The sequence below is a fragment of the Schistocerca cancellata genome, chromosome 4 (assembly GCF_023864275.1).
Source record: "Schistocerca cancellata isolate TAMUIC-IGC-003103 chromosome 4, iqSchCanc2.1, whole genome shotgun sequence".
NCBI classification, from domain to species: Eukaryota; Metazoa; Arthropoda; class Insecta; order Orthoptera; family Acrididae; genus Schistocerca; species Schistocerca cancellata.
Genome location: NC_064629.1, coordinates 734,232,896 through 734,258,946, shown reverse-complemented (window position 1 = coordinate 734,258,946; position 26,051 = coordinate 734,232,896). Strand labels below are relative to the sequence as shown.

The 26,051-nt window shown below is 43.6% G+C and overlaps 1 protein-coding gene across 3 annotated transcripts in view; it reads right to left on the bottom strand.

The window, feature by feature from the left end:
• Window positions 1-4,393: 4,393 nt before the first annotated feature.
• The window catches only part of LOC126183835 (protein FAM102A), a 459,083-nt gene continuing 437,425 nt past the window's right edge, over window positions 4,394-26,051 (bottom strand). For all 3 annotated transcript variants that reach the window (XM_049926094.1, XM_049926095.1, XM_049926096.1), the window contains 2 exons: window positions 25,261-25,400; window positions 4,394-4,649 (listed from right to left, as the gene is read on the bottom strand). In XM_049926094.1, coding sequence (XP_049782051.1) covers window positions 25,279-25,400 — 122 coding nt within the window. In that variant the 3' untranslated portion in view covers window positions 4,394-4,649; window positions 25,261-25,278. The remainder of the gene's footprint in view (window positions 4,650-25,260; window positions 25,401-26,051) is intronic.

The window sequence follows — 26,051 nt, the reverse complement described above, 5'->3', positions numbered from 1 at the left end:
AATTTCAACACAACTAACTTCTTTAAATAAATATTTCAAGTATACCTGACTGTGTGGGCTTTGGGAGGACCACAAACAAATAGGTCTTTTGTTTCTAGCCAGCAAGCTCATAGAAACATCACATCTTTCAATGAGCTCACCTGGCGGAAAACCAATAACCTTAGAGTTAGCTCAACTCTCTGGCAGACATAATAAGTTCAGTTCAATCTTATTTCATAACTGTCAGAGAACTGTGATGTTGACGTAACGACATTTAGTATGCAGGTTAATGTTCCTCATACTACAGTATTTTCAGCCACACAATGAACCATAAAATCCTCTTCTGGAACTGAGGCAGCACAAAATCATGTGTGGAAACTTCAATAGTTTACAGTGACAGGGAAAACAGAAAAGGGGGAGGAGTATCACGAATAAATCTGGGTCCAACCTCGGCAGCAATACACATGATAGCAGAGGTCATAATTACTACTGAACTGACATGGCAGATAATTACATACATAAAATAATCCAAATGTACCACATGGATAACGAGATCACTTTCCAAAATGTTCTTAAAAAAAAAAAAAGGGCCTAATAGTGACTTCTTACAGTGTTTGTTTCCTTTTAAATATTTTGAACACTAAATCAGGATGGCCGGAGACGGGATTGAACCGTTGTCCTCCTGAATGCGAGTCCAGTGTGCTAACCACTGCGCCGCCTCGCTCTACATCTACATCTACATCTACATTTATACTCCGCAAGCCACCCAACGGTGTGTGGCGGAGGGCACTTTACGTGCCACTGTCATTATCTCCCTTTCCTGTTCCAGTCGCGTATGGTTCGCGGGAAGAACGACTGTCTGAAAGCCTCTGTGCGCGCTCTAATCTCTCTAATTTTACATTCGTGATCTCCTCGGGAGGTATAAGTAGGGGGAAGCAATATATTCGATACCTCATCCAGAAACGCACCCTCTCGAAACCTGGCGAGCAAGCTACACCGCGATGCAGAGCGCCTCTCTTGCAGAGTCTGCCACTTGAGTTTGTTAAACATCTCCGTAACGCTATCACGGTTACCAAATAACCCTGTGACAAAACGCGCCGCTCTTCTTTGGATCTTCTCTATCTCCTCCGTCAACCCGATCTGGTACGGATCCCACACTGATGAGCAATACTCAAGTATAGGTCAAACGAGTGTTTTGTAAGCCACCTCCTTTGTTGATGGACTACATTTTCTAAGGACTCTCCCAATGAATCTCAAACTGGTACCCGCCTTACCAACAATTAATTTTATATGATCATTCCACTTCAAATCGTTCCGCACGCATACTCCCAGATATTTTACAGAAGTAACTGCTACCAGTGTTTGTTCCGCTATCATATAATCATACAATAAAGGATCCTTCTTTCTATGTATTCGCAATACATTACATTTGTCTATGTTAAGGGTCAGTTGCCACTCCCTGCACCAAGTGCCTATCCGCTGCAAATCTTCCTGCATTTCGCTACAATTTTCTAATGCTGCAACTTCTCTGTATACTACAGCATCATCCGCGAAAAGCCGCATGGAACTTCCGACACTATCTACTAGGTCATTTATATATATTGTGAAAAGCAATGGTCCCATAACACTCCCCTGTGGCACGCCAGAGGTTACTTTAACGTCTGTAGATGTCTCTCCATTGAGAACAACATGCTGTGTTCTGTTCGCTAAAAACTCTTCAATCCAGCCACACAGCTGGTCTGATATTCCGTAGGCTCTTACTTTGTTTATCAGGCGACAGTGCGGAACTGTATCGAACGCCTTCCGGAAGTCAAGGAAAATGGCATCTACCTGGGAGCCTGTATCTAATATTTTCTGGGTTTCATGAACAAATAAAGCGAGTTGGGTTTCACACGATCGCTGTTTCCGGAATCCATGTTGATTCCTACATAGTAGATTCTGAGTTTCCAAAAACGACATGATACTCGAGCAAAAGACATGTTCTAAAATTCTACAACAGATCGACGTCAGAGAGATAGGTCTATAGTTTTGCGCATCTGCTCGACGACCTTTCTTGAAGACTGGGACTACCTGTGCTCTTTTCCAATCATTTGGAACCTTCTGTTCCTCTAGAGACTTGCGGTACACGGCTGTTAGAAGGGGGGCAAGTTCTTTCGCGTACTCTGTGTATCCTCCTATAGTCACTGAATCACAACAATTACCTGTACACTACAATGTTATAAGCTAACAGTCATAGACTGCTGCTCACCTAATCAGTTAGATCATTTATGTGCATAGAGAACAAGAACAGTCGTCCATATAGGAGTCTGTGTGTCCATAGTATTCTCCTGTGGGAATGAAATTTTTTTAAATGCAGAATTTGAAACTCTTGCTTTCCCTTCTTCTCCTTCTCCTCCTTTCTCCTCCTCCTCCGCCTCCTTCATCTACATCTCGGTTGAACAGTAGTCACAAATGGAGTGCACAAGTGTTATGTACACAGTTTCTTTTATAGATGAGCTTCCCTAAAATCTAACTTACATGCTCATTCCATTTCATATCAATTAGCAGTGTTCTTCCTAGTAATTTAATAGAAGTGACTGTCAAGTACCACACCACTAATGCTTTATTCATACAGTATAGTGTTCTTTTTGCTATTCGTCTGCATTAACTTATTCCCTTCCACATTTAGAACTCACTTTTTTTTCCTCATGCTAGATGGAAATGGTTCAAATGGCTCTGAGCACTATGGGACTTAATATCTATGGTCATCAGTCCCCTAGGACTTAGAACTACTTAAACCTAACTAACCTAAGGACATCACACAACACCCAGTCATCATGAGGCAGAGAAAATACCTGACCCTGTCGGAAATCGAACCCGGGAACACGGGCGCGGGAAGCGAGAACGCTACCGCACGACCACGAGCTGCGGACTCATGCCAGATAGAAATTCTGTCTATGTCATCCTGTATCCTCCTATAGTCACTGAATCACAACAATTACCTGTACACTACAATGTTATAAGCTAACAGTCATAGACTGCTGCTCACCTAATCAGTTAGATCATTTATGTGCATAGAGAACAAGAACAGTCGTCCATATAGGAGTCTGTGTGTCCATAGTATTCTCCTGTGGGAATGAAATTTTTTTAAATGCAGAATTTGAAACTCTTGCTTTCCCTTCTTCTCCTTCTCCTCCTTTCTCCTCCTCCTCCGCCTCCTTCATCTACATCTCGGTTGAACAGTAGTCACAAATGGAGTGCACAAGTGTTATGTACACAGTTTCTTTTATAGATGAGCTTCCCTAAAATCTAACTTACATGCTCATTCCATTTCATATCAATTAGCAGTGTTCTTCCTAGTAATTTAATAGAAGTGACTGTCAAGTACCACACCACTAATGCTTTATTCATACAGTATAGTGTTCTTTTTGCTATTCGTCTGCATTAACTTATTCCCTTCCACATTTAGAACTCACTTTTTTTTCCTCATGCTAGATGGAAATGGTTCAAATGGCTCTGAGCACTATGGGACTTAATATCTATGGTCATCAGTCCCCTAGGACTTAGAACTACTTAAACCTAACTAACCTAAGGACATCACACAACACCCAGTCATCATGAGGCAGAGAAAATACCTGACCCTGTCGGAAATCGAACCCGGGAACACAGGCGCGGGAAGCGAGAACGCTACCGCACGACCACGAGCTGCGGACTCATGCCAGATAGAAATTCTGTCTATGTCATCCTGTATCCTCCTATAGTCACTGAATCACAACAATTACCTGTACACTACAATGTTATAAGCTAACAGTCATAGACTGCTGCTCACCTAATCAGTTAGATCATTTATGTGCATAGAGAACAAGAACAGTCGTCCATATAGGAGTCTGTGTGTCCATAGTATTCTCCTGTGGGAATGAAATTTTTTTAAATGCAGAATTTGAAACTCTTGCTTTCCCTTCTTCTCCTTCTCCTCCTTTCTCCTCCTCCTCCGCCTCCTTCATCTACATCTTCCACTTCCTGTCATCTACTGCCACACCAGACTGACTAGAAGCCTTTGACCTATTTAATGATATTACATAGGACCAGAACTCACTAGAATTCCCAACAAGATGTTTCACCAACATATGTTGCAGGAAGTTGTGTATTTCATACATTGATTTTTTTTATAGGCACATGAATTTCTAACTTGCTTGTCACTCACCATTTGACACCACGTGAAAAGCACACGTAGCTTCAGAAATTTTACAGATTTAGTAAGCCTTATCATGTTCATCCCCCTTTCCACATACTCTCATTCCCAATTTATCTTTTTTTTGTATACAGGTTACATTAATTGCATGTTTCAAATTTTCAGTATATTGTACAGTGCACACAGAAATAAAAACCAAAAAGGGAAAAAGATACAGAAACTATAGGAATAAAAATAAAAGGCTTAAATGAGTCGTTTTATTGTATAATGTATATGCAATTTACAAGTTCACAATTTATGAAAAATTAGATAAATTATGTATACAGAATGTGTTTTTAAAGACTATGAAAAACTCATAGACAACATAACATTCAAGTACATCCTTGCCTCCAAAGAAAGGGGGTGGGAGGGGAGGGGAAGAAAAGATTATGTAAATTCCTGAGAATCCAAAGTACTTTCGCGTTGACTGCATTTCCATGGTGGTACATTCCTTGAATTCCTGAAACAGAGAAGGATAGTAATTAAACAACATACACAGAGATATCGGTTTATTATTAACACAATTTCTGAGTTATGCATAGATGAACACACAAAATGAGAACAGTCAAATAAAACAGGTGAACAGTTGTAGTAGAAACATTTATAAATCTTTTCTAAAATATCATATGCTCTTTGTAGCACTATATTACTATATTGGAACTAATTTCATCATTCATTATATATACACACTATCTCTCTCTCTCTCTCTCTCTCTCTCTCTCTCTCTCTCTCTATAGCTGACTTTCTCATCTTTCCCACCTCTTATCCTCAACCAGTGGACAGCCTCTCAATTTAATGTCTGAGTGACACCCCTCACCTCAATCATTGCCAACTAGTTTCTGTTTCCTCCATTTAGATCCAAAAGCTGCACTTATGCTGTTCTGCTTAAAGCTTTGGTACTACCAAGCAGTAGGAAACTCACATACTGAAAGTACAAGGAGTGTTCAATATTCAATGTACCATACTTTTCTCAGTCAATTTTGGTTGAAAAATGCCAAATTTGTTGTGGGACATCATGGAATATTCCCACTTCAGTCCCTTTGTTTTATGAAGTACAGATAGATGGCAGTGCTATATGTAGCCTTCAAAGTGGCATCTGTAATGGAGATGCATTCCAAGCAGAGAGCTGTCATTGCATTTCTTGTGTAGGAAAACCAGACCACCACAGATACTCATAGGTGATTGCAGAATGTCTAAAGATACCTAGCAGTGAACGAAAGCACAACGACTTGTTGGGTGTCCCCGTCGTGATAGCAACAAGGTAGCTCAAATCTGTCCAATGTCTGCATGCTGGCAGGCTGTACACAGCTGTTAATCCTGCAATGTTGGAACATTCAAGTTAATCAACAGATTACAATTTAACACCTCGACATCTCACTGCTCAAGGACATCTCTATTGGTAGAGCTGACACTCATCCACCGGTTGGGAGACTCAATTCGTACAGAATTTCTTGTGTATCATGACAGTTTCTTGCCAAACATTGTCACACGCAATGAAACATGGGTTCATCAATTCAAACTAGAAAGGAAACGGCAATCCAAGCAGTCATACCACACCACTTTCCTCCGGAAAAAAAGGTTCGTAGCCACATTCTCAACTGGTAAAATTATGGCGACTGTCTTCTGGGACTCTGAAGGAGTTACTCTGTTTGATGTGCTCCCACATGGTTCAATGACTGACTCTGACATGTATTGTGCTACCCTCAGGATGTCGAAGAAATGACTTCAGTGTGTTCAACGCCACAAAAATGCAAACAAACTTCCGCCTCTCCATGACAATGCAAGTCTCCACACATCTATGCACCCAAGAGGAGCTCACAAAACCTATTGGACTGTTCTTCCTCATCCACCCTACAGCCCAGATCTTGCAACTTCCAACTTCCATCGTTTTGGCCCAGTGACAGATGCACTCTGTGGGAAGCAGTACATGGATGGTGGGGAGGTTATTGATGCATGACGATGTTGGCTCTGACATCAACCATTGGAGTGGCACCACGTGGGCATACAGGCCCTCCCAGTAAGGTGGCATAAGGCTGTAGCACTGGAGAGAGAGAGATTACGTCATGAAATCGGATTCTGTAGCCAAAAGAACGGGGAATAATATGGTGTATCGGAATCCTGAATAAAACCAACCTGCTCTCAGAAAAAAAAAAAAAAATTGTGCTGTATTACTTATTGACTGTCCCTCGTACCTTCTGGCCAGCCTGTCCATCTCTTAGTATTTTGTATGATGACACCGATAAAGAAAAGTTATATCTATTTACCAGGCAGAGGTGGGCACAGACATCAAAATTTGACACAAATGTTATGGTTTCCATGCTAGAAGTTCCCAGTGGTCATGGTGGTGGTGTAAATATACAAGAAAAGGTTAGAAGCAAAACTACTCAAAGTGTAAATGAAAAAAGCTACCAATACTATTAGATCAATGAAGATGAAGCAGATTGAGAAGAGTGACAAAGTATGTTCCAGTCCACACCCCATTAATAACTGAGGATGGGAAAACAATGGCACACATCTCATCTTCTGCAAAGTTCCATTTGCAGCTGTGAGTGATGAACAGTTTGCTCAAAATATTTGTGCCAAGGAGTGCTGTCTACTCTGTTTTCAAACATACACAATATTTACAGACATATGGACATTCAACGCCACATTATCTACTGGTGAGTCCACCACTATTCATCCAATTTTGATGCATAGTTAATAAGACTGTTTAGATGAATAATTAGCATAGTCCATGGATCACAACCACAGTATCTTACTACACTACACTGTCTAGTGTAAATTTTCATTCCTGGTTTTTATGGTGATACTAACTACAATAACAATGATGAAAAGAACAAGATTCGTTTTGAGCACTTGATATCATAGTCTTCAACAAGGTATAATTTTCCACTAATACAAATGTAAAACATCTCCTGAAACTACACAAATATGACTTAAATATACTGCTGCCTTCTCAACAGTATATAAAACACAATCAACTTGAATGTGAATCCCACATGCACCAGAAATAGGTGTGTCCTTTAACTGGAGTAAACAGCAATTGGTCAGAGGACTATGCACTTTATAGAGCTGTTTAAGTCCCACTTTTGTCTCTTCTCCGTACCTGCAAAGAGCAACCCCATGGCCAGACAATGGCTTATTTTCCATCACTTCCTGCCTTTCATCCTCCCATTAGTACATGAAGTTTTGGATGAACAATGAGCCAATACCTCAAAAGAAGAGGGAATAATTTTTCACAGTGAACTCAAGTGTTTACACTACTAAGTCAGTCATCTTCCTCATTACCTTAGATACTGGAGTGCCCTGGTACACAGTAAAATCATAGTTCTTTTCCCTGCTTTTGTACCACTAGAAGGAAGTAATGAATCATTTGGGTCATTTTCTCTGCTGGCTACATCTGTTGAATCACTCTGAGGGCATTAATAAAATCTAAGCTTATGAAAAATTTCTTCCCCACTCATGCCGCACATGCTCCAATGCATTCACAATCATATATTATTCTGGACTATAAAATGGTATGTTGGTCTTTGATATATGTACAGGGTAAAGATGTGGTAGCCAAGACTGTCCACTGCTTATACCCTCAATACACAATGTGAAAATTGTGATGGTTGTCTTAAATGTTACAAAAACATACCTTATAAACTATAATCAGTGGTTGTTATTTTTAAGCATTAGCTGAATTTAGAAGAACTCTGGATCTTGTAAAAAGCCAAGCTGATATTCACAATGCATTAATATTTGTCACACTAATTTCTAAAGAGTAACTCTTTACACAAATTCCAAAAGGGCTGATTGCTCAGAAACAGTTATTAATAAAGACTTTTTCATTTTTTGTCACAGTCACTTTTTATGACACAATCACAAACAGTATGTTATCAAGTTGTTGTTGTATGGATAGAGGTAAAATAGTAAGGGGTGTAGGAGGCTGATGTACTAAATAAATGTTCTTCATCTACATCCATACTACACAACCCACCATATGGTGCATGGCAGAGGGTACCCATAGCACTACTAGTCATTTCCTTTCCTGTACTATTCGCAAATAGGATGAAGGAAAAACCCTCCATATGAGCTCCATTTTCATGTATCGTTCCTTTGTGATGACCACATGCCCTTCTATATCCACATCCAGTGATGCTTGTGGCCTGTGGATGACATGGCAGCCAGTCAGTGCAATTGGGCCTTCATGGTCTGTTTGGACAGAGTTTAGTTTTTAGTCCCCCACCCCCTTGTGGTCCTTATGCGAAATGTATGTTGGCAGCAGTAGAATGACTCTGCAGTCAGCTTCAAAGGCCAGTTCTCTAAATTTTCTCAACAGTGTTCCTCGAAAAGAACACTGGGTTCCCTCCAGGGAATCACACTTGAGTTCCCAAAGAAATTTCAATAATACTTATATGCTTACTGCGCCATAAGGAGGTGGCATCTGGTGGGAAGCAGCATGGTATAGAGGCTGGGGTGGGACTGGTACCAAATGTCATTGTGACCAGCCAGATTCCCTTATGTTGGACTATCAAGGGACTTCATCAGGTAGCACAACTAAACACTCCACACCCCATGGAGCTTCATGTTTTGTGGATAAAATTAGTTATTTTATGGGTCTCATTCATTAAAAATCTTTCAGGTGCAGCAATCATGTAAGTTTATCATAGCAAGCAGATCCAAAAAGTCACCAATCTGACAAAATTTAAAATGGCATTCCCCATTGAAAGATCAGACAGATCAACAGTAAAACTCTAAAGTTAAATGACACACAGGATTGTGTAAAACATTTAAAACCAGTCTTTCCACCTATCTAGTAAGGTTTTTGACAGGTTGTATTGTTTCAGAAAGGCTGCAGGAAGAGTAGAACATTTTTAAAAAATCATCTACAAATAAGGAGCAATGAATAGTTTTACCACAAAAATTGTGCTATTTACAGTAATTCTCTTGAATAAAATGCATGCACTCCAACACACACACACACACACACACACACACACACACACACACACACACACACACACGGGATGGGGAGAGGGAGGAGCAAGGAACAAGGGGGGAGGGGCAAGGAACAAGGGGGGGAGGGGCAAGGAACAAGGGGGGGAGGGGCAAGGAACAAGGGAGGAAGAGAGGGGGGAGGAAAAGAAGGGGGGGAGGAAGAGAAGGGGGGAAGGAAGAGAGGGGGGGAAGGAAGAGAGGGGGGGAAGGAAGAGAGGGGGGGAAGGAAGAGAGGGAGCACACGAGCTTAATGAAGTGTCAGTCCATCTCTGGAATGCTATGCAGTAGCAGTTCTGCAAGACATGGCTTGGACTAGACTTGGGTAGGTTTCTGGTGGGATGAGGCATCATATGTCTATGCACAGGTTACACAGTTTCTGTACATTACCATCTGGTGGTTGGCAGGCATGGAGCTAGTACCCGATGGCACCTCAGAAATGCTCAATCAGATTCAGATCATGGGAATTTGGTGGCCAAGATCTCAAACTGAGTTCACTATCATGGTCCTGAAACCACTGCAGTATGATTGTGGCCTTGCAACAGAGACAGTTATCTTTTTTGGAAGAAGCCACTGCTGTTGGGGGAGAAATTAAATGTGTAGGAATGCAACTGATCCTCAATAACATTCACATAACCCACAGGTGTCATGGTGGCTTTGATTACTAACAAAGGTCACACAGAGGGGCAGCCGAATGTCCCACATAGCGTAATACTACCCCTCAGGACTCCGTCCATGGTGTGGAGCACATTTCAAGCTGCCATTCACTTGAATGATGGTGAATCCAGAAATAGCTATCAACGTGGTGTAACAATAACCCGACTGAGTGACACTTTTCTGATGATCCATGGACTAATCTAGGCCTCATGCCCACTGCAGTTGTAATTGACAAAGAACTTGGGTTAACATGGAACCACCAGAGTCATCTGTTGTGAAGCCCAATGTTCAACAATATAGACTGAGCAGTATGCTCCAAAACACTTGTGTCTGCACCACCACTGCTCTCTGTCATCAGGTCTGCCACTGATCACCACCTCCTCTGCTTTACAGAGCAACAGAGCAGGCAAGCCTCAGACAGTAGAAAGCCAACAGCTGACCAGCTTTACATTTTCCTGGAAGCCTGATTTCAAGAATTGAGCAATAAACATTTGCCCTTCACCAAAGCCATTTATGTCAGTGGATTTCAGTCAACACATGGCACTAGCTCTGAACACACATATTTATGGTCAGTAGAATTGGATGCCATGTTTTATATTTAAATGTCAGTTATACAAATCTTTCAAGTGGCATACTATAACGTTGTTGTATCCAGCATCAAATATGTGATATTTTAAAAAGTTTTAACACAAAGCCGTACAGTAGACTGCTCCTACTTTTATATATTTTAAATGAGGATCAAGTGGAGAACATGTACTACACAGAGCCAACAACTCCCACATTGGCTATGGATAGTGTTATTTTATGTACAGTATCTTCTGAAGAAGATGATTTTAAAACTGTTGAAACCATGGTGAAATTCTAATAAACCTGAATTTTGCAACTGGTTGGCTGTTATTTCTAACCAACTGAAGGTCTTGCATGCACAGTTGCTGAAGTGCATCCATGTACAAAATCTCGTAATTCATGTCATCTTGTACCACAGAACAAACTCAGAATTGTAGAGACTTTGCTTCCCAAAACATAATACTGATGATCTGATTGAGTATGTACATACAAGTTTTGCATATTTTGGTCTGAAAAAAATGCTTACTCCAACTTTAAGAATATCTGATCTTTGATAAAATGTCTTGGGGAGTGTTGTAGAGGATCAGAGCTCCAGACTGACGAAGCTTTTCTAACCAGCATACACACTGAAGACTGCGCTGGGTGGGTGGTTGCTGCTGAAGATGATGTTATCCCATCATCATCACCACCACCACCACCACCACCACCACCATCGAGATGCTCAATTAAACAGGAATCTTTTGTTAACTACAAAAAGCTATTCAGGCTCACAAAATAAATCTACATGCCAGTGATGATCATATGCATCATACATAATAAGGAGAAGTTTGGCTCACTAATTGTAATGAGTAGCCACAACTCATCCCTATGGGAATGTGTGTGGGGACAGCCCAAACAAGTCCAAGAAGGGCAGCTTAGTGTCATAAGTGAAGAATCTTGCTCTGCTACTACTACAGACGATACAGGGGAGGAAATTGCTAATGAACTGCCAATATAATCTGGTCTGACCAGGGAACAATGTCGATGAGTGATAGCCATTATGTGTCAATTTTTGGATGCTTTCAACTCTGTAGTGAAGCAAAGACAAACCAAGCACGCTATGGTAAAACACCATATCAACACTTTTGATCATCCACCACAGCCAGTGCTCATATAGGATGTTGCCAGTTGAACAATGGGTAATCCATGATGAAGTGAAGAAGATGCTGCAAGCAGACATCATTGAACCTTCAGAGTGTCCTTTGTTCTCTCCTGAAGTCCTTGTGAAGCAGGAAGGCAGCACATGGCATTTCTGTGTCAACCACCAATGACTTAATAAAATCATTAAGAAAGATGTCTATCCATTGCAGCACACTGATGACATCCTAGACTGCTTGAAAGGAGCCACATGTTTCTCAGCTATGGACATGGAGAGAAACTACTGGCAAATCAAAGTTGATGAGGCTGACTGGGAGAAGACTGCCTTCGTAACTCCTGTTGGCCTCTTTGAGTGTAAAGTCATGCCATTTGGATAGTGTAACGCTCCAGCTACCTTTGAACATATAGTAGACAACCTGCTTTGATGCCTTAAATGAATGACATGTCTTTGCTATCTGGATGACAGTCATTTTTTCAAAGACACTTTAAGAACATCTAACCTGCCTGACAACCATGCTGAAGTCTGTTGAGAGTGCAGGCCTCTGCTGGAAGCAAAAGAAGTGTCTCTTCACTGTCCAAGAAATAAAAATTTGGGGACATCTAGTGAATGGCGATGGAGTCCATTCCAATCTGGAGAAAATAGGAGCAGTCACAGATTTTCCAACTCCTCATTGCAGTCATTTTGTGAGATGTTTCTTGGATTGTGGTTGTACTATGATGATTCGTACAGGACTTCTGTACCAAGACGTGCCCCCTTAAGGAACTACTGCAAGCAGATGCCTAATTTTCCTGGAATGGGTGCAATAAAGATCTTCCCTTGTGCTTAAGGAGGCAATAACATCTCCTCCAAACATTGATATTTAAAAATATGCTCAAATGCCTCACTAGGTAGGTCAGCAGAAAATCTTTTGATGTCACTGAGCCATAGTCATGCAATACTTTTTAAAAGAGTAAACTGACATATGACTGGGTATTTTTATATTTATCTTTTGTGCTCTCCAGATTTCAGCTTTTATGTCATCATCAAGTACAGTGCTAAAAGTTGTTAGACCATTATTAAGTCATATCTGTTAAGGCAGTCCAAAGCAAATAAACAAGGCTAACACTTCTTTTAGATGTAACTGTCTCTATGCGGGTTGAATAGCCTGTACGGATCCATCAGGTCAACAGGCGAGATCAGCACCAAGGCTTCAGGATTATGACATTACAGTGATATACAAAACTGGATGCAAACACCAGGACACCAACTGCCTCTCACCGGTTGGTTTCGTGGAACACAGTTGCACGGACGAAATCTCAGTCATCACTGATTTAAGTGACATTGCTGTTGAACAGAGGGAAGATCCAGCTCTGCTGAAAACCATAGAAGCATTGAAGGAGTAGAAATCAACTCAGTGAAGAAATGGAATTTTGTACAAAAGGAACTATGATCCAATGGGAGAGAAATGGTTGCTCTATGTTCCAGCTCATCTACTCCCAGCTATCCTGACGTATTTCCACAACGTCCACGATCAAGTCACCTGTGGTTAGTGATGACTCTAGACAGAAACAGATGCAGTTGTCACTGGCCAGGTCTGTACCGATCTGTTAAGATACTATGTGATCTTCTGCAAGCAATGCCAATGATGGAAGCGCATGCCACCATTACTTTTGGGCTATGCGGTATCAATCCCATCTGCTGCAACATCATTCCACCAATTTGGAATTTTATCTCTTGGGGAGGTTCCCTAAGCAGACAAACTGGAAATCATGGATAATAATCTGCACTGACTATGTCACCTGTTATGCTGTCACCAAAGCTGTATCAATGGCTAAACTCTGGTAAGTGCAAAGTCTCTTGTACACGGAATCATTTTCAAACCAAGACTAGTATCAGAGTTAATTTCACATTGCAATATCACCCACAGGATGATAACTGTGTACCATCCACAAATGAATGTGTCTCATTGAGTGCTTTAATAAGATACTGGTAGATATGCTCTTAAGTATGTTTCTGTTCAACAGAGAGACTAGGATACCATAATGCCTATTGTGATAGCCACATACAGTACAGTCACGCATAACACTACAGGCTTCACACTATTCTTTTTGCACCATGGTCCTGAAGACAACATGGCAATGCATACACTGTTAGCATTTCAGCCACACAATACTCAAAATGACAATGTAAAACAACACATCAAACACCAAGAACTGGTCAGTGAGATACAGCCTGGGGACTTGGTATGGTTTTTTACACCTGTGAGGAGATCGAGACTATCAGAAAAGTTGCTAGAGTGCTACTTTGGACTTTATCGTATCCTTTGTCATTTGTTGAACATCACATAGGAAACCTAGGATTATGATCCTTCATCAGGAAGACAAAGCACATGGAACCATCCATGTCCTCCATATGAAAACCTACTACAGGCCACAGGCACCAATCGACAATGCAAAGTTCAGGGAAACTGAACACCCACTGGACAATCATGAAGCTTCAACGAGAGGGGCTGCCTTTAGTGCTCATCATAGTGAACAACACAACTAGAACACCAATGTTCCATACAGAGGACCACTGACACTATCTAGATCAGTGATTCCCAACCTGGGGGTAATTACCCCCGAGGGATGAAATGTAATTTTCTGAGAGGTAAAAACAAAAGGGTTCAATTGTGTATTGGCCAAAATATTTTTAAAACAGCATTACTATCATCACTGTTTCATAAGACTGTAATATTGATTATATAAGTTACTAATAATTACATATATTTTTCAAATACTAGCATTAACACCATGACACAATGTGGTGGAGGTTACAGCTGGTAAACTAAATGTATGATCATTATCTTCCTCACAAACCCCATCCACTATACACATACTTTGTATCATGCACATATGATGGTAAAATTGAGACATATACATCACATATGCTTAAACAGCTCACAATGTATGTGACTGCAGTCTTTCTTGGTGTATTCCACTGATGAATTCTTCTCGGGTTATCAGCCGAGTGGTGGTGTCCTCTTGTCACAACATTTCAATGAGTTTCGTACCAATCATCTTCTGGCGAAATGATGACTTTGCCAGAAGATGATGGGTACGAAACTCATTGAAACATTGCAACAAGACGATGCCACCACTTGGCTGATAACCCGAGAAGAATTCATCAGCTCTAATGTGCCTTCTTGGAGTTGTAGGCAGTTCCAGCAATAAACCATAAATTGCTTCATTATTCACTTCACAGTAATAAATGAACTAACCAGTAGTACAACATAACTATAACTATATAATGGTTACTGCACTGCCATAAGACCTACACTTTATAATAAAATTAGTGATAGTGATCAGACATAAAGCAGTAGCAACCTGAAGTCTCCTTACTTCTGAACTGGGAGAAACTGAGACTCTACAATCAAGTGACTTACAAACCATAGGCCTAAGTACAGTGCACAAATTTAACTTGGTTGATTTTAAATGGGGATACAAGGTGTGGGTGAAGCAGGTGTTGCTAGCAAGAGGAGTGGGGCAGAGATAGCATGTCCTGTAATAAGTACCTACCCTGAATGTGGATAGTCAGCTTTCTTTTCTGAGAAGAAGTTACAGGCAGCACTAGCGATGAAGTGAGAATTGCTCCATTCTACAGAAAAAGGTTGTTGGAAATGAGCAGTACTAATTGTCTTACTGACCCATTAATTCATCATTTAACAAAACACACATGAAACCTACATATCATTCATGATTCGTCATTTTAAAAATGAAAGTGTTCAAAGAAAACTCTTTTTCAATCTGAACTTTAGCTAGGCACTAATGTTGATAACCACAGAGGGGCTAATGTCTGATTGGACTCAGGAGTAATGGTCTCAGAAAGGTTGGGAACCTCTGATCTAAACCCAGGGTGCTTGGTTGGTAGGCTGGGGAACACCGTTCCAAATTCAACCACAGTAAATTATTTGTTATTCACCATTTATCAATTCTGGAAGGAGCCTGAAACACCTTTGTTTTTAAATTCTGGAATATTTGATGTCTCCATAAATAACAGCATTCGGAAATATTTGGAACTTGTATAAATAGCTGTACACTCCATCCAGGAGGTCAGTTCCATTCTGGACTCTGGCCACTTGCATACCCTGATGTGCAGGCATACTGGTATTGCCACCATGACCTGCCAATCCTTCAGGATGTTCTGCTCCTGTAAGGAGACAATGGGCACACCAACAAGGTGATACCCAGCTCCATCCACTGCCGCATTCTGGACATCCTGCTGGATTGCCATTGGGGAGTTATCCTTGGGAAATGGTGGGTAAGACAATACATTTACTGGTTTGGTATGACTGCTGCAATATCAGAGATTGTTGCCTCCTGTGTCACATGTTGATGCAAACAGCCCACCAATGTTTCCTTGTACTACAACATCTTCCCCTTGGTCCTGACTTCACCTCAATTTTGCTGGCCCTTTCCTTGGTTCTTTTTGGCTGATTGTGGTCGATTCCAGCAGCGGTTTTCCCTACGTCTTTCATACGCCATCTACAATGGCTTGCCAAACTATCTAAGTAAGTCTTAGTATGACTGTTTGCCATTAAGGGCATCCATAGACAATGGACAATGGCCCACCAGTCACATCTTTGGAATTTACTTCTTTTTGCACCTCCAATAGCATTGTGCTCACCCACATAGCTCCCTTTCATTTGGCCTCCAACGTCCTCACCAAGCACTTTGTTCATACTTTCAAAAACCCAAATGGTCAAGTTGAGCCATCACTGTTTGATAGATGATGTCCTCACTTTATTTCTGTCATTCTACTAGGCCTTTCCTCAAAATGGTCCTCCCCAGCTGAAAGATTACACAACTTCCTCATCAGTCCTACCTGTCTCTTATCCATACATCAGGGAACCTGCCCTATTCCCAGAGTAGCACTGTTTCTCCCCACAGGATCCTGTCTAGGACCTTACATTCCCCAAGGGACACCTGCAATAGTAGCAGCAACTATCACCCTGGTTGGTCACACCATGCTGGAAGTGCAATTGATGAGTAGTGGCTGCTGCTGTAAACACATCAATCAGTTTCAATCATACCATGGGTTCATGCCACTACAGGGGATGCTAACACTGTTCTCAGTACCAGATTCACAATAGTCAGTAGTCCCTCCAAAGGCCCCTGCTGTGGTGCTAACGAATGCCAGCTTCCAGCACAACCACTGCACAGCACCAGTTACTGCTTGTCTTCCAGGGGCATAACTTTGACAGTGAAGTCCTGTAGATCACTTCCAGAGTCAGGCTGGCAGATTTTTTTTTTTTTTTTTTTTTTTGTGGTTTTAGGGCGCACAACTTCAATGGTCATTAGCGCCCTGACTACTCTAAAAATGCACCGCGAGCCACAAGTTGACAACAACAACTAAAAGGAAAAACACAATAAAAGACAGACTGACAGGCATAGGATTAAAAAACTTCATCAAATGTCCTTAGCAAGGTGTGTCAAATTGATAAAACAAAGAACACGAGCAGCTGCTCGTGGGTCATCCGCTAAAACGGCATCGAAAGTAATAGGCAGGTTAAGATCGAGGCGCAGTTGGTTAAGATCGGGACAGGACATTAAAATGTGTCTAACCGTCAGCAAGTGCCCACATGGGCAGAACGGCGCCGGCGCAGCTGTCAGCAGATGGCGATGGCTGAACCGGCAGTGTCCAATCCTTAACCTTGCTAAAACGACCTCCTCCCGCCGAGAAGGGCGTGAGGAGGACGTCCAAGCCACGGGAAGAGGTTTTAAGGCCCGAAGCTTGTTGTTGGTAAGTGCAGCCCAATCGGCATGCCACAGCGACACAACGCGCCGACAAATGACCCTGCTAAGATCGGACGAAGGGACACAACAAGAAGCTGTCCGAGGCTGGAGGACCGCAGCCTTGGCCGCGGCATCTGCAGCTTCGTTCCCAGGGATACCGACATGGCCGGGAACCCACATAAAGCTAACCGGCGGACCGACGTCCGCCAGCCGCTGAAGAGAGCGTTGGATCCGGTGTACGAAAGGGTGAACCGGGTACGGATCACTGAGGCTCTGGATGGCGCTCAGGGAATCTGAGCAGATGACATAAGCAGAATGTCGGTGGCGGCAGATGTAAAGAACAGCCTGGTAGAGGGCAAAGAGCTCAGCTGTGAAGACCGAACAATGGTCATGGAGCCGGTATTGGAAACTTTGTGCCCCGACTATAAAGGAACACCCAATCCCCTCATTGGTCTTAGAGCCATCTGTATAAATGAAAGTCATGGTGATGAACTTCGAACGAAGTTCCAAAAAACGGGAGTGGTAGACCGAACTGGGGGTGACCTCTTTTGGGAGCGAGCTGAGGTCAAGGTGAACGCGGACCTGAGCCTGGAGCCAAGGTGGCGTGTGGCTCTCGCCCACTCGAAAGGTTGCAGGGAGTGAAAAATGAAGGTGTTGAAGGAGGCGACGAAAGCGAACTCCAGGGGGTAGCAGGGCAGAGACATACAACCCGTATTGACGGTCGAGAGAGTCGTCAAAAAAGGAACGATAAGACGGATGGTCGGGCATTGACAGTAGCCGACAGGCATACCGACAAAGCAGTATATCGCGCCGGTAAGTGAGCGGCAATTCGCCAGCGTCAGCATGAAGACTCTCTACGGGACTGGTATAAAATGCTCCGATCGCAAGTCGTAAACCCCGATGTTGTATGGAGTTGAGGCGGCGTAAGATGGATGGCCGTGCAGAGGAGTATACAAAGCTCCCATAATCCAGCTTGGAGCGGACGATCGACCGATATAGACGAAGTAGGACGGTTCGATCCGCTCCCCATGACATACCACTGAGAACACGGAGGACATTTAAAGAACGGGTACAACGGGCGGCCAAATATGACACATGTGGAGACCAGCTAAGTTTCCTGTCAAAGGTAAGGCCTAAAAATTTGGTTGTCTCCACGATTGGGAGAGCAACGGGACCAAGTCGTAAGGACGGTGGGAGAAACTCTTTGTAGCGCCAGAAGTTAATACAGACCGTCTTCTCGGCAGAAAAACGGAAGCCATTGGCGACACTCCAGGAGTAAAGACGGTCAAGAGAACGCTGAAGACAGCGCTCCAGGACACGTGTACGCTGCGCGCTGCAATAGATGGTAAAATCGTCCACAAAAAGGGAGCCTGATACATCAGCTGGGAGGCAATCCATTATTGGATTGATCGCGATGGCGAACAGAGCGACGCTCAAAACTGAGCCCTGTGGCACCCCATTCTCCTGGCGAAAGGTGTCGGACAGGACAGAACCCACACGTACCCTGAACTGTCGATCCATTAAAAAGGAACGAATAAAAAGAGGGAGGCGACCGCGAAGGCCCCATGTATGCATGGTGCGGAGAATGCCCGCCCTCCAACAGGTGTCGTAAGCCTTCTCCAAATCAAAGAACACAGCCGCGGTCGGGCGCTTCCGCAAGAAGTTATTCATAATGAAGGTCGACAAGGTAACTAGATGGTCAACAGCAGAGCGGCGCCTACGAAATCCACATTGTACATTTGTAAGTAGGCGTCGAGACTCAAGCAGCCAAACCAATCGAGAGTTAACCATTCGCTCCATCACTTTACAGACACAGCTGGTAAGTGAGATAGGTCGATAACTGGAAGGCAAGTGCTTGTCCTTCCCCGGCTTAGGAATCGGGACAACAATAGACTCGCGCCAGCATGCGGGAACATGTCCCTCAATCCAGATGCGATTGTATGTACGAAGAAGAAAACCTTTACCCGCAGGAGAAAGGTTCTTCAGCATCTGAATATGAATAGAATCAGGCCCTGGAGCGGAGGACCGTGATCGGCCAAGTGCGGTTTCGAGTTCCCGCATGGTGAATGGGGCATTATAACTTTCACAATTCGAGGAGTAAAAGTCAGGTGGCCTAGCCTCCTCTGCCTGTTTGCGGGGGAGGAAGGCAGGGTTGTAATGAGCGGAGCTCGAAACCTCGGCGAAAAAGCGGCCGAAGGCATTGGAGACAGCCTCAGGGGCCACAAGGACTTCATTCGCGACCTTCAAGCCAGAAACTGGGGAGTGGACCTTAGTGCCAGATAGCCGGCGCAGGCTACCCCAGACAACAGAAGAAGGAGTAAAACTGTTGAAGGTGCTTGTGAAAGCAGCCCAGCTGGCTTTCTTGCTTTCGTTAATAATACGACGACACTGAGCACGTAATCGTTTATAATTAATACAATTCGCCACTGTAGGGTGGCGTTTAAAGGTGCGTAAAGCACGTCGACGAGCACGTAAAGCGTCTCTACATGCTGCAGTCCACCAGGGGACCGGTACACGACGTGGAGAAGAAGTAGGGTGAGGGATGGAATATTCAGCAGCAGCGAGAATGACTTCCGTGAGGTGTGCGACCTGACGATCGCAGCTTGTGAAGGTTTGATCCTGAAAGGTCGCCCTGGAAGAAAAGAGCCCCCAGTCTGCCTTGGAGATGGTCCAACTAGAGGAGCACGGAGAGGGAGTATGCTGCAGGAGATGGATAACACACGGGAAGTGGTCGCTCGAATATGTATCAGCAAGTGCATACCACTCAAACCGGCGTGCAAGTTGGGGAGTACATATAGAGAGGTCTAAATGGGAATAGGTATGAGATGTGTCCGAAAGAAAAGTAGGGGCGCCAGTATTAAGGCAGACAAGATTGAGCTGGTTGAAAAGGTCTGCTAACAAGGAGCCCCTCGGGCAGGAGGCTGGAGAACCCCAAAGGGGATGGTGGGCATTGAAGTCTCCAGTTAACAAAAACGGTGCAGGTAGCTGAGCAATAAGTTGCATCATGTCTGCCCTGGTAACGGCAGATGACGATGGAGTGTAAACGGTACAAAAGGAAAACGTAAAAGTGGGGAGAGTAATGTGGATGGCAACTGCCTGCAGGCCGGTGTGCAACGTGATGGGATCGTAGTAAATATCATCCCGGACCAGCAACATAACCCCTCCATGAGCTGGGATACCTACCATAGGGGGTAGGTCAAAACGCACAGAGGTGTAGTGTGCCAAGGCAATGTGATCGCATGGGCGTAGCTTCGTTTCCTGGAGGGCTACGACGAGCGGACGATGCAAGCGGAGCAGCAACTTCAAGTCCTCTCGGTTGGAGCGAATGCTGCGAATATTCCAGTGAATAAGTGCCATCGTAAGAAAAGGAAGATGAGAGAAGGGGTCACCTCGAAGGCCGCTTAGGGCCTGGCTTCGAGCGAGCACTGCCGCCGCTATCAGTAGGCGGACAGTCATCGTCCATGGGGTCTATAGGGTCATCGGCCATCTCGGGAGGATGGCCGGGAGGGGGAGCTTCCTCCGCCGGTGAACGGCCAGATGTACGGCTACCGGCGGTGCGGCCAGGCGAAACGGATGACGGCCTGGGGCGGCAACCGCTGGGTGGCGCAGGAGAAGAGATGCGCCGTGGCGGGGAAGGAGAACTGTGCTTCCTATGCGCCTTTTTGGAAGGACGTTTGGTGGAAGTATCGGTCGAAGGCTGGGAGGTCGAGGGACGGAGGAAGTCTGCACGGGATGGTTCCTTCTTGAAGGACCGTGCATCTGACTTCGGTGTCTTCGACTTAGCAGAAGCTGAGGAAGTGGCTGGTGTCTGTGGTGTGATGGGAGGAAGAGGAGACGTCGACCGCGCGATCTTAGCACTGGCCGAACGGACGACCGTGGTGCTGAAGGTCAGATCGCATGTCTGGGTTGCGACCTCCCGGGTAGTCCGAGGAGAGGCGAGGACAGTACTATATTTCCCCGCTGGGAGCAGCGTGGGCTTCCTACTAGCCAATAGCTTGCGAGCAGCCGAGGTTGACACTTTCTCTTTGACACGAATTTCTTGGATGCAACGTTCGTCCTTATAGACAGGACAGTCGCGGGAGGATGCGGCATGGTCACCCTGACAGTTCACACAATGAGGAGACGGAGGTGGACAGTCACCCTCATGGGCATCCCTGCCACAAGTGACACATTTAGCCGCATTGGAACAAGACTGTCGAGTGTGATTGAAACGCTGACACTGGTAGCAGCGCGTAGGTGTCGGGACATAGGGGCGAACAGAAATAACCTCGTAGCCCGCCTTGATGCGCGATGGCAGCTTAACACTATCGAAGGTCAAGAAGAGTGTTCGGGTCGGTACAAGGTCGTTGTTGACCTTTTTCATGACCCGATGGACAGCCGTCACGCCCTGCTCAGCGAGGAAAGATTGAAGCTCCTCGTCAGTCAATCCGTCGAGGGAGCTAGTATACACTACACCACGAGACGAATTCAAAGTTCGGTGGGCCTCCACCCGGACAGGGAACGTGTACAGGAGGGTGGCCCGAAGCAGTTTTTGTGCCTGAAAGGCATTCTCAGTTTCTAGTAATAAGGTGCCGTTACGCAACCTGGTACAAGATTTGACAGATCCGGCTATGGCATCAACGCCCTTCTGAATAACAAAAGGGTTGACAGAGGAAAAATCCTTTCCGTCCTCAGTGCGAGAAACTACGAGGAACTGTGGGGCAGGCGGTAGTACTTTTGTCACTGTTGGCTGGTCACGTTTCCGTTTTTGGGTCGAAGTCGAAAGCGATGGAGTAGAATCCATTGCGGAGGAATCCCCCATGATTGCCAGCGTCTCCGATGGCGCGCTCCTTCCTTGTGGGGACCCTCTCAGAGGGCACTCCCGCCTTAGGTGAATGTTTACACCTCAGGTCACACCTCCCGAGAAACAGACGGAGGGACCAATCGGCATGGTCAGAAGGTATCAGCTCAGGCAATCACCCCTCCCCGGGCCTGGCCTTTACCAGGGGGTACGCGCGTGCCTTACATGTCTACCCAGGGCGGGGACTTACGCGTTACCCCGTCACCGGCTACGCGTGCGAACGCGTGGGTCGGCCTTCAGACACGCACAGGGAGGAAGGAAGAAGAGGAAAAAGAAGAGAGAGAGGGAGAAAGAGGACAGACTGTCTCAAACGCCGAGGCGGAGACCAGAGAAGGCAAGGAGAAGAAGGCAATGAGAAGGCAAGGAGAAGGCAAGGAGAAAAAGGCAATGAGAAGGCAAGGAGAAAAAGGCAATGAGAAGGCAAGGAGAAAAAGGCAATGAGAAGGCAAGGAGAAAAAGGCAATGAGAAGGCAAGGAGAAAAAGGCAATGAGAAGGCAAGGAGAAGTCAAGGGAAAGAGTAAGGAAGACAGTGAGGTGGAGAATAGCAAAGAAAGGAACCAACAAAAGGAAGGAAGAAACGAGAAGTTTAAAACCAAAAAGACCACGATTATAGGTCGTGAAGATCGTCCGTCTCCGGACGCAGGCGCTAACTACCCCCGTGAGGGGGATGGACTCCTTTTAGTCGCCTCTTACGACAGGCAGGAATACCTCGGGCCTATTCTAATCCCCGGACCCGCAGGGGGGAGGCTGGCAGATGATGGTCACAGCAACACCACCGTGCCAACAGGTGGCACTAGTAGTACCCAGAGACACTGCTGGCTGCACAGAATGATTTCCTCCACCAGATCACATGCCACAAATAGTGGCATTTAGACCAATGCACTACCCACAGTGAGACAGTTATGTTGGAGTGCGCAGACTGTGCCAGGCGATGAGTGCATTAGTACTACTTGTTCAGGGGCTCACTCTCGACATGCCATAAGCCACACAAAAGGATCATCTCACCACTCACTCCAGGACCCAAGCTTTGGTAAGTGATGTGACACTTAGGATACTGTTATTCTTTTACTCGCTGTTTTCTTGCTTAGGCTGTCGAGCGATTGTTATTCAGTGACATTAGTCAAGTGCACTGTGGCAGTGTTATAATTTTCCGTAATATTTTCCATACTATTTTTTCTCCCTCTGAACTAGTGATGAGCTCCACACTTGAGACCGCACGAGTAAAGTTGTGTTATAGTGTTTCTTTTATTAAGGTTGGGAGTTCTATTTAGTTGGCACTTCACATAGGAACATAAGAAGCATGAATTTTTGTTGACATAGTTATTTGTTCTGAAACTTTGCAAACTGTGAATAAACTTCCAAGCTTAACTAAATGCTACCTTGGCTTCTTTTGTGGGAGTAACCTCAGTCAATGGATACTTCTCATGTCACAGCACCACTCCAAAAGCAGCCTTATGAAACAGTAATTTCCTAGTCCAGCTGATTATCTCTGATCAATGATGGGAGTTGACACAAAATGTCACAGGGATTACATTACTTGTTCTCAGATGGCAGGCACACATGTGAAGGGGTTACAATTTGCTTGGTGCACAATATAGTGATCCTTCCTTGCAGCAGTCAGGCATAGCCAACCAAAACCTTTATGATTAGTATTCCTGCCCTCAAGTTCCAATGCCGTCCAACATACAGCTACTGCTACATCTGAATGCCCCACGACTCTGAATAGCACACAATTAAACCAGACAGACAAATGGAAACCCACAATGAGGCCCCTTTCAGTCTCCATTTAGCGCTGGTAATGCTATCTCACATGAGTACACAGCATGTCTGTGTATTTCACAGTAATCACTCAACATCTGATGCTGTTCACATCCCTTATATATACCGTACAAAGCCTGGTAACACTAATTAGCTCTGTTGGTTGTTCTACCTGTTACAGAGGATTAGATAGATAATCACTTATACACCTATTGATAGCTCGTACATGTACGAAGTAATATTGACATCTGAACATGTCTTCTGGACAAGTTACCATTTTTGTCAAGCAGTGTACTTAAAACTGTTTAATTCTTTTGAACGCTATTAACAATAAAAAGCATTATGAAAGCTCGACTCATTAAAAGTGAAGAGTGGCTAATGAGTTTTATTTATAACTTGGGTATAGCATAAAAATTATAGAAAGATCACATGGCTCAAAGGCTGCTTAATTATTCAGTACCTAATTATATGTAACACGCAAACCATTGGAGTTACTGAGAGAAGCGTATGGCACTATTCTTTATTTTCATATGTGTTAATGACTCTTAAGTGACATATTAACTATTGGTTTCTGTCTTGGAATCTTTGGCCAACATTTATTTATTAATTTTTCTCTTGTTTTTCCAGGACGAGTGGCTGGAATTATCAAAGGTTCAGCCTCTACTACAGGCGGCAGACAGGGACGGCGAACCTTTGATGATGCCAATTGCTCATGCTAGCAAGACATTAGGAAAGTTTTTACAGGAATGTCAGCAGAATATCCTGAGACAAAATCCAACAGGAAATATATCAACAAGTGGACACAAAAACACCAACGATTTTGTATTCATTGAAGTATTCAAAATACAGAAACCTAATTCCATTTTTATATGACATCTCTTTTTATATTTTCTCTCTAATTCATTTGTTAATAGAACCCATTTACCTTAGTATTCTCATTACGACCAATACTTTTTGTAGATCACATTACATTATTTTTTTCCTGTCAACTGAAAGAGCATTGTACATGTTGCTTTTCACAAACAAAATTGTCTGTCCTGTTCTATTTATTCCAAGTGAAAGATCACTGGGAAACACAATACATTACTTTAACCCACAACTACTAAAGTGATTAACTACATGAAGAAAGTGGTTGTCAAACCAAAAGTTGCTGTGATAGCCACAGAATTATATCTACAGCTCTCCATATGGAGATGTCATATATACCACTGCCTCTGCATGAGCCAGTTAATCCTAGCTGGTTACTGATGAATGAATTTGATACCAAGCCTTTTGACTAGTAACTGGAACTGGGCATTTAATTAACTGAAGTACAAAGCCACATATTTTAGAACCAACAATAGTTTTAAATAAATTAAATTTCACATGATTACTTACAAATATTTCCATTCTCTGTTATGTTGGATCAGATTTCATAACAACCTGTTTGAAGACACCTGCAGACATCTGGCTTTTCACTTCATGAGACCCTAGTGCTGTTGTACCATCTTTGGCTATGAAGAGTTGCAAACCTGAAGCTGAAAATAAATATTAAAGAAATTTAGAGAACCCACCCAAATTACACAAGCACCTCAAATCAATATTGATTATTACAGAGAATGTCATGCAGAAGTAATCTTTTTACTTTTTAATGTGTTATTATTTGATTAGTTAGGATAAATTTCTCAGAACTATTACACAAAATAATATTCACTGAAAACAAGATGGATACACATGAAACCACTACAAAGATTTTGAACAAAGACTTCTTTGATAAAAATACATCTTTTATGGACAAGCCAGCTCTTCTTGGGTAGCATCGACAGTGATTTCACAAATGTATTTAGAATAACTTTACATTTTTACATTCTTATTGTAGTGGTTGTGGTTGTTACTGCTGCTGTGGTGTTCAGTCTTAAACCCAGTTTGATGGCATTCTCCATGCTAGTCTATCCTGCGCAAGCCTCCATCTCTGAATAACTGCGGGAACCTATGTTCATGTGAACTTGCTTACTATTTTCAGGCCTTTGTCTACCTCCACAATTTCTACCCTCACACTTTATTTCCATTACCACATTCATAATGCAATGATGCCTCAGATGTATGCTACTAGCCAATCCCTAGCTCTAGTCAGATCTTTGTTCCCTCGTTCTGTTCAGTACCATCTCAATATTTATTTTATCTATCCA